This window comes from Mastigoproctus giganteus, chromosome 1 (assembly GCF_048544385.1).
Source record: "Mastigoproctus giganteus isolate SK-2022 chromosome 1, ASM4854438v1, whole genome shotgun sequence".
NCBI lineage: Eukaryota > Metazoa > Arthropoda > Arachnida > Uropygi > Thelyphonidae > Mastigoproctus > Mastigoproctus giganteus.
The window spans coordinates 200,476,848-200,494,081 of record NC_143575.1 but is presented as its reverse complement, the minus strand read 5'-3'; the positions used below and the strand labels follow the sequence as shown (position 1 = coordinate 200,494,081).

The following is a 17,234-nucleotide window of genomic DNA, read 5'->3' as shown; positions in this document are numbered from 1 at the left end:
GTTTGTAGGTAGCGAGTGGAATATGCAGACTAGTTAAAATTATTGCAGGCATTTTTTTTTGCTGCCACGAGTCACATCAGTTCATCTAATGCATTCAACTGCATCTCTTAGTTGGTATAAAAAACCTGGTAACTTCTACAAGTGATGTACAGAAGGTGGCAACATAACTGCAAAACTATTACAGTGGAATTTACCAACCCTGAGCAGGCATAGTGCATTTTTTTGTTGAAAAAAGTGGTCTGTCACTACTGTTATGCATAAATATTGAACATGGTTTAAAATAGAAATCACCAAATAGAAGCCAATTAAGTGGTACAGAAAATTCATTCAGAATATTTGCTTGTGCAATCATCCTGGCCAATGTGGTGGCCAAAGAAAATTGAGGACACAGTGGAACTGGTTCAAGGAAGGTTTACATGAAGCCCAGAGAAATCTACAGACTTTCCATTCATGATCTAAACATGTCAAGGTCAACAATGTATAATGTCACCATCCAAGGACTAAATCATACAAATTACAACACGTGCAGCAGCTGTCAATCAATGAAAATCCCAAGAGGGCGGAAATTTGTTCAGAAATGTTCCAGTTTATGAAAGGCAGTGACAATTTTCTGGAAAGAAGTACATTTCGTGAGAAGTGTGCTTTTCAGATCAGCAGGAAATCAAACAAGCAAAGTGTGAGAATACAGAGCACAGAAAAACTGCAGGTAATTTTGTAATGGCAGTGCAACCTCCAAATATAATAAGTTTTTTCATGATAAGTTTATACAAAGTGTAAGTAGGTAAGTGAGTTTCATTTATTTGTATATACTTTATTTCATTTATTTGTATATACTGAAGTTCTGTATGGGTTTTAATCATAAAACCCATACAGAACTTCTGTGAAACTGAAGCATAAAGACAACTGAAAGGTAGTGATTAATCTAAATCCATTCAAGAACTTGATGCTTTTATCACTGATGCTTTTATCACTGTACTTTTAGCTCACAGAGCATATGATGCTATAAATTTAGAACTGAATAGTTTGTGGTCAACCGTATGGGTACCTGAATTTTTTCAGGATGCAAAGTCATGTAACAACTTTCATGAAATTAACCATTTCATAAGATTCAAAATACATTCTTCAAGGAAGGAGTGCCGAGGAAATGATGCATTTGCTTTAGTTTCAGAAATATGGCACAAATTTATTTCAAATGTAAAAACTGCTATATACCTGGAGAAAACATTACAATAGATGAGCATCTATTTCCAACTAAAGCTAGATGTCAATTCACCCAGTATATAGCAAAAAAAAAACAGACAGCTTCAAAATATCTACTAAGTGGCTTTTCTTATTTGAGGAAACATAATATACACCCAGCTGGTCAACTGCTTTCTGAATATGTTGCCAAAAACTAATTGAACCATTTTTCAATTGAGGTAGAAATGTAACTACTGATAACTTCTTTAGCAGTTTTGAAATGGCAAAGATTTTAGCCCAAAAAAATACTACTAAAGTGGAAACTGAATTGTACTTGTAGAGAAGTTCTACGTCCAGAAAAAAGAAGGCGGAACTATATTCTACTTCAGTTTTCGAATCTGATGATTATACTCTGATGATTTATCAGGTCAAAGCAAATAAATTTGTCATAATCTCAAGCACACATTAAACCAAATGGAAAAAAAAAATTCAACAAAAGCAGGTTCATGTAGATGACCAAATAAACGCAAATAAACAGTACAGCAGGCCCTCGTTATGGCGCAGTCCGCTTTATGCCGATTCACTATAATGCTGTCACAAATTACTATAAAGCTCTTTTACCAGTGTTCAGATTGCATTTTGGCATATTTAATGAAAACATTTCATCTTATGGATTCGCCAGCTTGAAAATGAATAGCAAAACAGCATTAAAACGTTTCCCATGCTCAGTGAAATTTTCTTGCATGCTAATTTAATTGCAGTACAGTGACTTGTTATGTAGTTCCGAGATCAACATAAAAAAAAAAATGATCAGGTATATTGCTTGTAATATTTGCGTTATATGCATTTATATGCATTTATCCGAAGTCAAGTCATCACTCAGCATGGTATTAGACATCATGCGTAATGGACAATTTATTCAAACATTGTATCATAATTAATGCAAATAGGTGGTAGATGACTTTCATGAACTGGTGAAACCCATGTTTAGTCTCTAGAGCAAAGTTTCAGGCATGCCTCTCCCCCCATACTTCTCCTTCAAATATATATTTTATAACTGATTTGGCATTGATCATTGATATTTTAAACGAAATTTCTCTTCTTTCAAATGCACTGCAAGCAAGAAATATAGACATAATAAAGGCTGAAAAACTCGTGATAAGATCTATTAAAGCATTTCAAATGCTTGGAAAGGAAAAGGGTACATAGGAAAAAAAAGTTGATGAATTTATTATTTCAGAAACTTTCAAAAATAAAAAATTTGTAGAAAATCATCGATTTGTCTCGGGCTTCCTCGGAAAAGACTTTTAGAAAACATCGTAACGAATTTGAAAAAAAAAAAAAAAGACTAATGGATTGTGAACATTTAAAAGCAAGTTGTAGCCAATTTCAAGATAGGAATAAATTACAATTTCTCAATTTTTTGGATCCAGATTGCTGGAATATTGAAGAAGTACTAGTTCCATGGAAAGCAGCTGAATAACAATTGCTCGTATTTAATGACATTTTTAATTACCAAATTGATATTAAAGATTATCGAGATTTCTTTGAAAACGTTTTAAAAAATTCTCAGAATTATGCAATTCCTGAAAGTGTTCAAAGAGCTAAAAATATTGTCAGAACAATTGCTGTAAGTTCAGCAGAAGCGGAAAGGGATTTTTCAAAGATGAACATAATATGTTCAGAGAAGAGAAGTCGCCTAACTGTTTCTAATATATCAAACACAATGACTATTAGTCTAATCGGCCGACCTCTAAAGGAATGGGATCCTACTCCTACAGTGGTTAAGGATAAATCACTCAGCCGATGATGCTCGGATAAAAGCGAAGAAAATTGCAAGCAAGGATGTCAATCAAGAAGCAATACGGAAATATCTTAAATAACAGTTTTATTGTTTTTTGTCAGGTATTATTTAATATTTTTTCATTAATATTTTAAAACTCTTTCTTATAACATAATCTAGTTTTGTGGACCTCTTTTATTGTTCTTATTTAAGTATTAACTGCATGAAATAATAAACTACCTTTCGGTATATAGTTTTTTATACTTAGAACGGTCATTAGGGTAGCGAACCGGTTGTTGAATTATTTGAATCCCACCACTGGTGGTAACACTGCGGGAATTTTAATATTAAAACCCTTTTAGTTTACCAGGAAGAGGGCCAAAGTACAAAACCCAAAATTGACACATTTTTCATGATTAAAATTCATGATTATTCTAGACATTCACTGGAATAATGACTGTCATATAAATAACAGAAAATATTTACAGCCCACAACCTGGCTCAAGTTGACTATAGTGCATCATGTCAACTTATATGAATCAACTACAACAGCATCGTCACACAGTTAAAATTAACTCAATCTTCTTTCAAAAATAAATTCTTTATTCTCTTGAGACATATGACATACACACTTAAATTTCCACAATCCTCATTTAACAACAAGAACAAATACAACACACCACCCAGAACTACTGACAAACAGTAACAATGATGGTGCACTAAACTTGAGTAAAAGTACTTGAGACTTGAACACAAGTAGCATTCTTTGTTCTCTGACACTACTTAATTTCACTCAAAAATGTTTTGTTGTCTTACATCAAAATTTTCTACAAAAATTGTCCTGAGTGGTTTTAAATTACTGATTTTAGTTTATGTTCCACCATGAATACAGGCTCCTCTAGGCTAAACACCATATTCATTTATTGTTTGCTCTGTGCATGGATATTCATAGTTTTACAGGTGAACAGTTAGTGACACCATGCAGTATTTGAAAATTTCATATCATTAGCTTTCTTTTACTCAGTTATTTGCATTTTCTTGGGTTCTCATTTAAAATGTTCACCCTTTATAAGGAAAATGGAATTTATTTGATTTACAACAATCACAAACTGACACCAGAAATAATGCATTCCCCATTTCAGCTTTTAACCACATCCTCTTCAAGCAGGAAATAACACATCAACGATTTTCTTATAACCAAACCTTGTTTTATTATAATTACACACACTTGGTTATGTCTACAAAACTATTAATAATGAAAGCAAAACACTAATGGTCACAAACTGGTTAATGCTACAATTAGCTACCATATTGCTACCTGAATACAAAGACACCCAAATATTAAAATAAAATAAAATCACAAATAAAAATTTCGTAAAAATTTTTTTATCTTGAATTAGACCCAACTGACACAGTTCTGCTCTATAAATAAGCCTAAGAAAGTTAATTTCAATGAAGTGGGATTCCATATTAATGAAGTTCAGGGGTAATAATGATATGCTTTTCAGGTCAAAAACAAGAACTATTTATAATTCAAAAAGCCTGAATTTCATTCATAAAAGATTAAAATTTGTTTACTCTTCTATAAAAATAAATAAGAAAACAGTACTTACATAGCTCTTTGTTGCATCATCTGCATCATTCTTCTTTCACGATTCCTTAGAATTTCTTCTTTTTTCTTTTTGTCTGAGGGGGGCTTTGCAAGAGATACCTCCATTGCAGCTCCACCAACTTCTTTGCCGTTAAGTTCTTTCATGGCTTTCAGGGCATGGTCCCTTTCTTCAAAATGGACAAAAGAATAATCCTTAATTTTTTTCACCCTCTCTACTTTACCAAATGCTTCAAACATTTCCTTGAGCTTGTCTTCTGTGACTTCTGATGTCAAATTTCGGACATAGAGAACTTTTACCTAGGAAGCATGACATGAATTTAAGAAGAATCACATTTTTCATATTTTGAAAACAGTACTTAAAAGCAGAGTAAAATTTAAATATATATAAATATCATATTGAAAAAAAGGTTTATACAATAACTTCATTGTAATAAAGTTAAATCTCTATAATAATTTGCTTATGTCACTTTATCTGGAATGTTCTTTGAACTTCAATAACTCAAATTTTAAACAAGCTTTTGATTTGAGTCCTTCCGAAACAAGTTTTATCGAGATGTAAAATGGGGGGGGGGGGTTCACTGATTGATTTTCAAATCCTAAAAATTGGTTTAGTTCTGGGTAAAACTATCTTGTAGATTATTTTGAAGAGAAGACAATTACTTAGCTTTTGTCATAACAATCAACAAATCTCAGGGTCAGACTTTCAACAAAGTTGGCATTTTTGCAGACTTTTTATGTACAAAAATTTATGTAGCAGAATCCAGGTCCAGATAATTTTTGTGCAATAACTAAATTTTTTAAAGGTTGATACACTTGTGCACGTCAAAAATTATCAAACTGATTTTTTATCCAGGTCCATCCCACTGACACCTTAGCAAGTAGTGAAGGGAGCCAAAGGAAAGGTTTTTGTAATTAATTCAATATTAATTGTTACTTATTCTCTGAAAGAATTTTGGCAAAATATTCACCATAGGTAAGCAAAATAGTAGTACATATTTTATTTAATAAATATATATATTAAATTACGAATATATTAAATTACGAATTAAGTTAATATATTAAAATGCCATCCATAAAGAATTATGGATGGCATTTTTGGATATAAAGAAAGCATTTGATGCCTAAAGAGAGAAAAAGTGTGGGAGGTTTTGAGAAGCTTGGGGATAGAGGAACATCTTGTGGAGAGAATTGAGAATGTGCACCAATACAGTGAGCAAAGCAAGGACAGTGATGGGGTTGACGGAGAGCTTCGAAAAAACATCAGGTTTGAGGCAAGGAGGCATCCTGTCACCAGTACTATTTATAGCTGTCATGGATGATGTGCAATGTAGAGTGGTGGAGCAACTTGGACAGGACCAGATGAAAGTCATGCGCTTCGCAGATGACCTCTGCATATGGGGAGAGAGAGAGCAGGGAACAAGTGCAATGACAAGTTGATATATGGGCTAGTATGGCCAATGAATTTGGAATGGTTTTCAGTCAGGAGAAGAGTGAAGTAATGGTTCTAAAGAGGAGTGAAGAGCTTGACGGATACATTACAATGGAAGGGAAAGAGCTAAAAATGGTCAACAACTTCAACTATCTAGGAAGCACAATTACAAAGATTGGAGTGATAGACGAAGAAATAAGTAGAAGGATACAAGTGGGCGGGAATTTCTATAGGCAGACAAGAGATCTGATCTGGAACAGGAACATACCACTGAAGTGTAAGAACAGGAACATACCTCTGAAGTGTATATCAGGCCTATTGCATACCAATTCTGACATATGCATCTGAAACTTGGACTATGAGGAAAAAGGATGAAAGCAGAATTCAGGGGGCAGAAATGAGATTTGTGACGAGCATAGCCAGAAAGACACAACACGACAAAAATCAGGAATAATGTGATTAGGGAGAGAATTCAGGTTGAAAAACTACAGAATAGGTTCGAAAGGTCCCGTTTGAAATGATTTGTGCATATCAAGAGGATGAATGAGAGGCATTTGCCAAGAAGAATATTTGATCTACAATTAAGGGACAAAAGACCAAGAATGAGATGACAAGACATGATAAAGACCAATGTCATTAAGAGAGGAGGAAACTGGAGTGAAATCAACAACGGAGAGCAAGTACATGAACAGGGCATTGTGGCTAGGCTTCATACGTTGACCCATGGAATAGAGGAATGATGACAATATATATAATACTGGTGTGACAAATATATATACATATATAAAAAATAAAGAATGAATGGACAACGATTGAAGAGCAAAAAAGAAATAGAAATATTAGGTCTTATGGACCAGGGACTTTGTTTGCCTAGGCAAACGAATTCTACAACATAATGTATAAATAGTGATTTATTGAAAGAATGAAGAGGAAAGCTGTTATTATTGAATTTACGGTACACATGAGAAATTAAAAAGAGATGAGGCAACACTACTATAAAGGACAAGAGGGAAAGAATATGAAATGAGGTAAAATAGTATAAAATATAAAATAAAATGAGATAACACATTGCCGTATTAATCACAATCTCAGTTATTTGGTTTTTAGGAGCATTAGCAACTAAGGCCATATTGCTCCGGGATATGCTGTGGTCATTCTCTGACCTTTCCGCATCCTCCGTATTTGGTGGTGACGGGCTCGAACCCCGGTCTAATCAAGAAGCATGTGCTACGCACTGCTGCTCCTTCCCACCTGGCTACGGAGGCCTCACAATCTCAGTGTCTTTGTCAGAGATCATCCACCAAAATTATGAAAGAGAGGGCAATAGGTAGGCCTCTGTTTCCAACATAGTCTGTATGCTAATGAACACGTGGTGTGAAATAGGTTTGAATTTAGTGGAAAGAATAGAGCTGAATAAGGTACGCCAATCATTATTTGTAGAGCATATAGATCATGGATGACCTTACAGAGGCAAGAAGAGAACAGAAAAATTGAAGTATATTGATGAAAAATGAGATACGGTTAAACAGACTGTAGGAATGAACAAGTAAGGAACTTACCGTAACCTTGTAGAACTGAAAATCACCAATATTGCATTTTATGTACATAAATGTATGTACATTTATGTATGGCGCACTAGCAGTTCCTAGTTTTAGAAAAAGGTAGTAGTAAAAAAAAAAAAAAAAAATGAAGATATAGTTGAAAGATTTTATATATGTAATTCTAGCTGGATGCATAAGTATATATAGAATTTATACAATGTATGTCATGAAAAGAAATTAAATTCAGTAAGCACCTGTTGATCACTGGTTATTAGAATCAGCCATAGAATCAAATCAATAAAATGCACTAAACTTTCATCGTTTATTAGAATCAAATTTTCGGTTATAAGAATCAATTTTGAACGCCTGTGATATTTTTCCAAAGCATATTTCCGAAGGTCACAACCATAAAACCAATTTGCAGTTTCCAGTTTATTGGGTTTTTCTGTTAATGCAATTCTGTTAGTGCAATAAATGGGTAGTAAACTTGATCTTATTGCATATGCGATAATACCGATAGATGGAATTCTGTGTTTTCACATTATTATGGTGAAACGTGTTTCCCCTTCACCGAAATCTGCTCTTCGTAACTTTGTCTCACTTGCATGTGTCGTGTTAGTTCCAATTTGTATGTGTGCCAAACGCTTTGATATTGATTGATGCTTATCTTTTTTTTTACTGTGTTTTAAATTCTACTAACTAAAAAAAAACAGTCAGTAAACAGAAAGAGAGTGAATTTAAGTGAAAAGGACAAGTTATGTATTATAGAAATGTACGATAAATTAAACTGAGGCTATATGTCTCAAAGAGAAGTGGCAGTAAAATTAGGAGTGCCTCAGTCATCTTTATCAAAATTATTAAAATCACATCACACATTAAATACTAACGTGATTAGTGAAACCAGAAAAAGGAAGCATGAAGGGCACCGCTTTGCTTATTGGAGGCTTGAAGTGGTGAAACCCATGTTTAGTCTCTAGAGCAGGGGTGGGCAACTCTTTTTGTCAGCAGGCCGAATGAAATTTATGTATCATGATGCGGGCCGGAATAGATTGAACGATTTAATAAAAAAAATCAGAACCTAAAAAAATGTTATATTACTTGAATTACCAAATTATTAACGTATTTTTTAAAAAAAGTAAATACAATATTTAAATTTGTCAGAGCTCTGTTTTGACAAAATTTTCAAAGTATTTTGTTGCTTACGCAAACCACATTTAAAATTTTCTGCTTCAATTTTCATTTGTTCCGGTGAAAATACCTTATATTTTACGAAATGTTTTTTTTGAATTAAAAATTGTAATAATTAGAAAAGGCATAAAACATAAAATATCTCGCACCAATATTATTTTTTTCAATAAGAAGTCAAACCCAAAGGAACTTCATTCGATCGATGCTACAATAATAATTAGGAAATAACTCTTTGACGCTGCGTAGAATCACTTGGTTACTGTTGTACTGGCCGCGATTCCCGACTGAACCGAATTAAGCCGAACGTTTACGGCGAGTGTAGTCAGGTATGGATTTTCTATATTTATGCATTTACCGAGGGGGCCGGATTCAACATCGTTGCGGGCCGGCTGTTGCCCACTCCTGCTCTAGAGCAAAGTTTCTGGCATCCCCCTCTCCCCATACTTCTCCTTCAACCCATGCACGGTACTAAGTACTATAGGTTTTTGAGACCTTTAGTGTTTTGGGATTTTCATAAAGAAAAAAAAAATATACCATACAGCAGATGGATGAAGTTCTCTTCATTTGGTTCAAACATATTTTTTTTTTTTTGGTGGTAGTTGGTGCATAGGCTTCTGTGGCCATAATGCACCTCCCAAGGTTTTTGCAGTACTTTGATCCAAGCCCGAGGCGGGAATCTTTTTTTTTTTTGTTTTTTTTTTTTTTTTTGTTTTTTTTTTAGGAGCATTAGCAACTAAGGCCATATTGCTCGGGTGCGGTGGTCATTCCCTGACCTTTCCGCATGCTCCGTATTTGGTGGTGACGGGCTCGAACCGCGGTCTAATCAAGAAGCGTGTGCTACGCACTGCTGCTCCTTCCCACCTGGCTACGGAGGCGCCTGAGGCGGGAATCAAACCCACGACCTTTGGGTTCAAACATGCCAGTTCATTTAATGCACCAATTAGCTGCTATTGGCAAGTCAAATCTAAGTGATATTGACTAGAACAAAGATGTGTGCTTTATGTAGTCATATTTTATTTTGTAAGTTTTGTGCACACATCTTTGTACTCAATGCATTCGAAATAAACAAAGAAATGCATCAATCAATCATAGCATTCTTCTTCAAAATGCTAATAATTTTGCTGAAGAGTTTAAGGCAACGGGCAGATGGCTGGCAAGATAGAAGGCGAGGCATGATATTGTTTACAAAAGACTTGACGGAGAAAAACAGGATTCCGATGGTTCTGCAGCTGACACCTGGTTGAAACCCTCTTGGCAAACTGTGTTGCGCAATTATAATCCTGAAGACATTTTTAATACAGATGAAACAGGGTTGTACTACAGGGCTATCCCAGACCAGTGAATGATTATTAAAAATTCACTCTGCATCTGCAGGAAAGAAGATAAAGGACAGGATTGCAGTTCTTTTGACATGCAACATGATGTGAATAATCAAGATGTCAAAATATGCAATGCTTGGTTGATAGCTTCTTTTTCTTTCAAGATTATATTGGTAAATGGGATTTGCAATTGGATAAGAAAAACTGAAAAAATTTAATTGGTTTTGGCAACAGCCCAGCTCATCCAAAGTTGACTTTCAAAAACATTGAATTAGTTTTTCTACCTTCAAATACGAAGTCACTGATTCAACTTCTTGACCAGGGATTAATAAAAACCTTTAACACCTTTTATAGATCGGAAATGATGCAAAGCATCATCCAGTCTATAGATGAACATTTTGGACCATCATCCGATATTACAAAGCAGATAACTATTCTAGATGCTATTGTTATTGTTATTTGGGTTTTTTTTTAGGAGCATTAGCAACTAAGGCCATATTGCTCTGTGGATATGCGGTGGTCATTCCCTGACCTTTCCGCATCCTCCGTATTTGGTGGTGACGGGCTCGAACCCCGGTCTAATCAAGAAGCGTGTGCTACGCACTGCTGCTCCTTCCCACCTGGCTACGGAGGTGCCATTCTAGATGCATTTCATATGAAAATGAGTGCCTGGAATGAAGTTTCCAAAACCTGCATTAGAAACTGTTTCAAAAAATGTCGATTAACTATTCATGATTGTCAACTAAGTCATGATACTGATCATGTTCAAAAGCCTTAAGACATTGGCAAACAGAAGCTTAATGACTGGGTGGACACAGAAGGTGATCTACAAGTTACTACAGCTTTCTACAGATGAAGAAATTGCCCCATCTACTACTGCTAATTTTGCCAAGGAGGAGGAAATGAAGATGAACCCGAACGAATTCCAGTTCGAAAACGGCAAACTCATGAAGCTATAGCCATCGTGAGCAGAGAGTGTTGGAAGAAACTGGTGCAAGTGATCGTGAATATAGACTGTTATATAATGTTGAAAAATCTATAAATAGACTTTGTAGTGATAATTTAATGCCATCTAAAAATAAGTAGCTATTTAAAATTATAATCATATTACAAAGGACATAGAAGGTGATCTACAAGTTACTACAGCTTTCACAGATGAAGAAATTGTCCCGTCTACTACTGCTAATTTTGCCAAGGAGGAGGAGGAAATGAAGATGAACCCGAACGAATTCCAGTTAGAAAACGGCAAACTCATGAAGCTATAGCTATCATGAGGAGAGAGTGTTGGAAGAAACTGGTGGAAGTGATCGTGAATATAGACTGTTATACAATGTTGAAAATCTATAAATAGACTTTGTAGTGACAATTTAATGCTATCTAAAAATAAGTAGCTATTTTAAATACTTACATATGCTATGTAAGCAAAAATTTATTTTTATACTTACAATTTTCAAGTATCATTTAATTGGAAATAAACCTTTGGAAATAAAAAGTAAATTTGTGCTTTAGATTTTTATTGTCTCTGGATAATAGTTGTTGATTTTTGCTTATTATAATAAAATTCAATTTGCAAACATGATCACTGTAACCAGCGCTTACTATACATGATGTACACACTGCCCAGAATAGCTAAGAATTATCATAGCTTTCAAAGTAGCAGTGAACAGCAGCTAAAACTTTGTTAAGGCGAAGTATAGGTTGGGTAAAGGAAGGAGGTAGCATTCCGATTTTGCATTTGTAAAACTAATGGCTCAAGGGAAATAAGATGTAGGGACAAAGGAAAGCAGAAAGATAAACAAAATAGAGATAAATAGATGGGCTTGCACAGTTCGAGGTTGCAAATCCTATTCCAGTAGTTAGGACCCTGAACGAATGTCTGGGAGTGTGTGTATCTCGTGTATATAAGGTCAGTCGTATGGGCAAGAAAATAAAGGAATGAAGACATAAAATATATACAATTATATACAGACTTAATACACTGTATAAAAACAATTAGCAGTTTCTGGTTTATTGGCCTTTTCTGTTAAGTGTAATCAATTATAAACAGGTAGTAAACTCGATTTTCTTGCATTTGCTATAGTACCGATAGCTGGAATTCTGTGGGTTTTCATGTTATTATGGTGAAATGTGTTTCCCCTTCTGAAATATTCAATCATATAAAAAACAAATTTTCAGAAACTCATTATTACTCCGTATCATGTTTGTTGCAACTTGTGCATGTCGGGTTCTTTGTTATTAATTGCTTATCTATTTTTACTGGTTTAAATTTTACAACTAAAAAAAAAAAAAAGTCTGTGAACAGAAATATCAATTAGTATGCACATGTTACAGTATGTATTAATTAAGCTATGTATGTAAGTGTAAATTTATTTTTATTTTTCTAACTGGAAAACATTCTTCCGATTTTCACGTATCATTTAAAGCAGAGGTCCACTGTATTTTGTTGGGAGATCCCTGGGTTCAGTTCTGTGCTAATGAACTTGTGTTTGTTTGAGACCATAAAAAATAATTGTGACCTCGAAGAATGCAGTTCGTGACTTTTAAAGAGAGCAGACGGTACAGGAATTCTAGATGCTGCAGAAGAGATTGCTTAGCAGCGATGAATAGGAAGAAAATTAAATGAACATACATTATCTGACAACACGTTTGTTCAGTTATTACTATTTAAGTTACTACTATTATAAAAATTAAATTACCGATAGTTATTAAAAAAATGGCGTATTTTTTGTTAGCTTTTGGAGTGTAATCCCCCTTTCTACTGGTTCTTAGTCCCGTATAACGTGGTTTCGCATTACACGAGATTTTGTAGGAACCAATCTACTGTGTTATACAAGGTTACCTGTACACTATGTACAGACCTGTAGAATATCTTAGGTTATAGCTGATTACATTATTTATTGGTTGGCAATTATATTTTTATATTTGATAATATTGAGAGTTCTGCTAAAGTTGTAGTAAAGATATGCTGGAGGAAAATGGTTATTGATCAGATTTTTAAAATAACATTCTGATGTTATTGATAGTTATGTACGTATTGCTACATATAGTTGTTATCCTACTGCATAGCACTAGGAAAACGGCATGCACTCTTTTAGTTAAGTTGGATTGCCACTGTGTAAGATTGACTAAATTAGAATGAAATGTGTCACGTTTATTATACACATTTATAATTGCATTGCATTTGTCTATTGTAATATTGAGATACTGAAAATTGGCTGTAGTATCACTGCTGTTTGTTTTTTCTAGTGTGAATTCATTGGGATATAAGTGTCCATACTCTTTGAGAAAGTTTGGGCAGTTCATTAGTATGAGGTCATCTATATATCTGTAAATGCTAAGTTCTTGTATGAAGGAGGTTTCAGACTAATATAGGTTGTAATGACTATAGATATAGGTTGGCTATTACATGTGAAGCAGGACTCTCCATAGGCATTCCATTAATTTGTTGATAGACAGTATCACAATCATACACAAAGTTATTGGAGACATATAGGTTAACTAAGTTATTATTATCCATATGATGCAAGGAAGCCTGAGGCTTATGCTGCACCAGGGGAAAAAAAAGGTTCGAGAGAGAGAGAGAGAGAGAGAGAGAGAGAGAGAGAGAGAGAGAGAGAGAGAGAGAGAAAAGTAGAAGGGAATCACCAAGAAAGAGAAGAATGATGATATCCAGCTCAGGACCCTGGGTGTACCAAGCCCATTATCACCAGATGGGAGCCCCAGGGGTTAAGTTGTTCCAGTAAGTGGTATTGCAAGCTATTGTCTGTCTGTATTTTTTGTATAAATTAGCACAGTTTTTAATTTGATTTCATTGATACCAGTGAATAAGCTATGGAAATCAAACGTTTGTATATTTGAAATATTTCCTTTTTGTTAGGCTTCTAATACTGGTAGGCTATTGCCAATGATTTTTCTATTTGGTATGGCACTTAACAAGGATTTTAATAAGTGCTCCAAAGTTTTTCCAGGTTTATGTACATAACTACTCTTACACGAGGTTATAAATCTGAAGCCTATAGGATTTTTATGGAATTTGGTTATAAAATATATATATGGCAGACAGTAATTACTAATGTTCAGTTTTAATTTTTTGTCAAAGGCGATAAAGTTTCTTTGTGATAATATTGTAGGAAGTGGATATAGGTTTGTACATATTGCTGGAATTGAGTTCATTTCTTAAGGTATATGTATAAAATGCTTTGAAAAAAAATGCATAGTAGCTAGATGCTTCATCCACAGGTGTAATAATAAAATGCTCTTGTAGCTCTAGCAGTTTGTTTTAGTTTGGCTAGGTTATTGTTGCAGACATTGCCCTCTGGATAGTTATCCTAATTCTGTGTTGTATATTTATTGATTAATAATGTGAACATAGTGGTAATTCACATTTGATAAGCTTCTATTTATTTATCTCTACTTCATTTATCTTTCTGCATTCCTTTGTCCCTACATTTTATTTCCTGTGAGCCATTAGTTTTACAAACGAAAAATCGGGATGTAACCTCCTTCTTTTGCTTCACCTTAAAGTTTTAGCTGCTGTTCACTGTACTTTGTTGTTTGTTTGTTTGTTATTTGGTTTTTAGGAGCATTAGCAACTAAGGCCATATTGCTCAGTGAATAAGCGGTAGTCATTGCTGACCTTTCCGCACCCTCCATATTTGGTGGTGACAGGCTCGAACCCTGCTCTAATCAAGAAGCATGTGATATGCACTGCTGCTCCTTCCCACCTGGCTACGGCTGCTACTTTGTAAGCTATGATAATTCTTAACTATCCTGGGCAGTGTATACATCATGTATTTAATTGCATTCATCATCACACACACATCATATCAATTCGCTATATACTTATACATCCAGCTAGTACTACATACATAAAATCTTTCAACTATACACTGTTTTTTTTTTTTTTTTATTTCCGCCTTTTTCTAACACCAGGAACCGCTAGTGCACCATACATAAATTTACACATACGAGGCCATATTGGCCATTTTCAGTTCTACAAGGTAAATATAAGTTCCATACTTGTAGGAGCATATAGACCATGTCAGAAACAGAGGCCTACATATTGCCCTCTTCCTCAGAATTTCGGTGGATGACGTCTAACGAATAAGACACTGGAATTGTGAGTAATACAGCAATGTGTTATCTTATTTCATTTCATTTTATATTATTTTACCTAATTTCCTATTCTTTTCCTCTTGTCCTTTATAGTAGTGTTATCTCATCTCTTTTTAACTTCTTCTGTGTACCGTAAATCCAATAGTAACAGCTTTCTCCTTCACTCTTTCAATATATATATATATATATCTAAGTTTCAGTTTCACCCTATTATATTAATCACTTTACTGATATACAGTTAATGGTTTGCAAAGTATTAGGTGAAAGTGATGTGCCCAGTTGATGCCAAGGGGGAAAAAAAAAGGATAAAAAAATTCTTTTTGTTAAATTCAACTCATAACTGTGCTTCAGGTTTATTTAATGAAGCATACCTATGAATCAAATGCTGTTAAATCTTCTTTGCTCTCTTCTTGTTTCCTTCATCTCTCTTCACTGTAAAGGAGGAAATGTTATTCAAACTCATGTACAACAAACAGTTTAAATGTAAACACTTCAAATGAAGTGGAAGTGATTTTAATAAGAACTATCGATTGAAGCAATTACTAAATTTATGAATTTGCTTGTTGAAACATTGTTCTTAGATAATTAAAAAGCAGCACACATGACTTCCAAATACGACTGAACTGAGAAATGACTCCTGGTAAGTAAAAATGACCTTACAAAGAATAACTGCAAACATCATGATCTACTGTAACCAAAAATTGAATTAAATCTCACAAGGTATAGTCCTAATTAAGGGAATTCCTTACAATGATTCTGATCAGGAATTTTTGTTAGAAAAGCAGACGTTTTGGAGAAGAGGTTGGGCAAATACTCCCATCTTCACTGTAAGTATCAATTATTGTGCTTTAAAAATTGCAGTTTATTCATAATGTGCGATGACAGTTCCCCCTCTATCTACTAAACTTACAAAATAAGAAATAATGTCAGCAGGTCCAAAGTCTGATCTCCAAGTACAACAGACCAACATATGTTAATAAAATTAATTTCATGAAATCACAGTGTGATTTAAAAGAATTATTTATTTTTAGGAGAGCATAAGTTATCTATAAAATAAAAATGTTATAGTATATCAGGATAATCTCTTCTCAATATACCAGTAATCACTTTTTATTTTCTTTATGCAAGATCTGATGCTATTGAGATTATGAATTTTAAATTTATAGCTACATCTTTGCAAAAAGCAATTACAAAAATATGTGAAATTCAATGGATTCGTTTTTTATTATTAAAGTCACTTCTAAACTCATTTCAAATGTACATATTTGAACTAGTTATGTTGTTGTCTCCTTTGAACAGTGTGTGTGATCCATTAAAATGGGGGACTCACAGGAACAGAAAGCAAATTAGAACAGAATAGCATTTAATTCATAGTACACTCTGATAGATAAAATATGCACACTCAGCTAATAAAATATGCTAGATATGTTAACTTACAAATCTGAGTAGAAGCAATTAATCTTCAGTCTGTGAGTGCATAGCCACACAAGTTAATATACAAATAAATTTAATCAAAAGTCAAGTAACAAATTTTTACAAATTTATTAAGTTAACTAGGGAAATTCTTTCCAAATTTCTTTACATTCAAGATTACAGCAATTTTCTGTAATCCACAAGCTAAGAAAAAATACTATCAACAAATATGAAACTTATTACAAATTGTAATTCATTCTTGGTACATACTTTTTACAAATACTGCTATAAAATACTTTCTTCTAATATACAGAATCCTGAAATTTAAGTGTCCTGGTGTTAAATGTAAATTATTAAAATTGGATTAGAATTAATTGAAACACTAACTACACATTTTAAACAAACAGTTTGTTTTCATTCATGTCCACAACCTTCAATCTACTAATCTAATTGCTTATTTAGAAATAAGTTTTAGAACCCACTTTTGGATTCTGTCAGCAAGTAACAAACAAACAAACAAACAAAAAAAAGGATTATCTTCAGACAGATATGAAAGAAAACTCAGTTTCCTTTCATATCAGTATTTCTATTTCATAAATAGAAAGGGTGCAAGAATATTTGCTGATGCTATCGAGGCAGTGTTAGGCGGGTCGGA

At 33.9% G+C, this 17,234-nt stretch overlaps 1 protein-coding gene across 11 annotated transcripts in view; it reads right to left on the bottom strand.

Moving 5' to 3' along the window:
- Window positions 1-17,234, bottom strand: part of Syp (synaptotagmin binding cytoplasmic RNA interacting protein) — a 499,733-nt gene that overhangs the window by 169,254 nt on the left and 313,245 nt on the right. For all 11 annotated transcript variants that reach the window (XM_090375502.1, XM_090375528.1, XM_090375520.1 and 8 more), the window contains one exon: window positions 4,576-4,871. In XM_090375502.1, coding sequence (XP_090231628.1) covers window positions 4,576-4,871 — 296 coding nt within the window. The remainder of the gene's footprint in view (window positions 1-4,575; window positions 4,872-17,234) is intronic.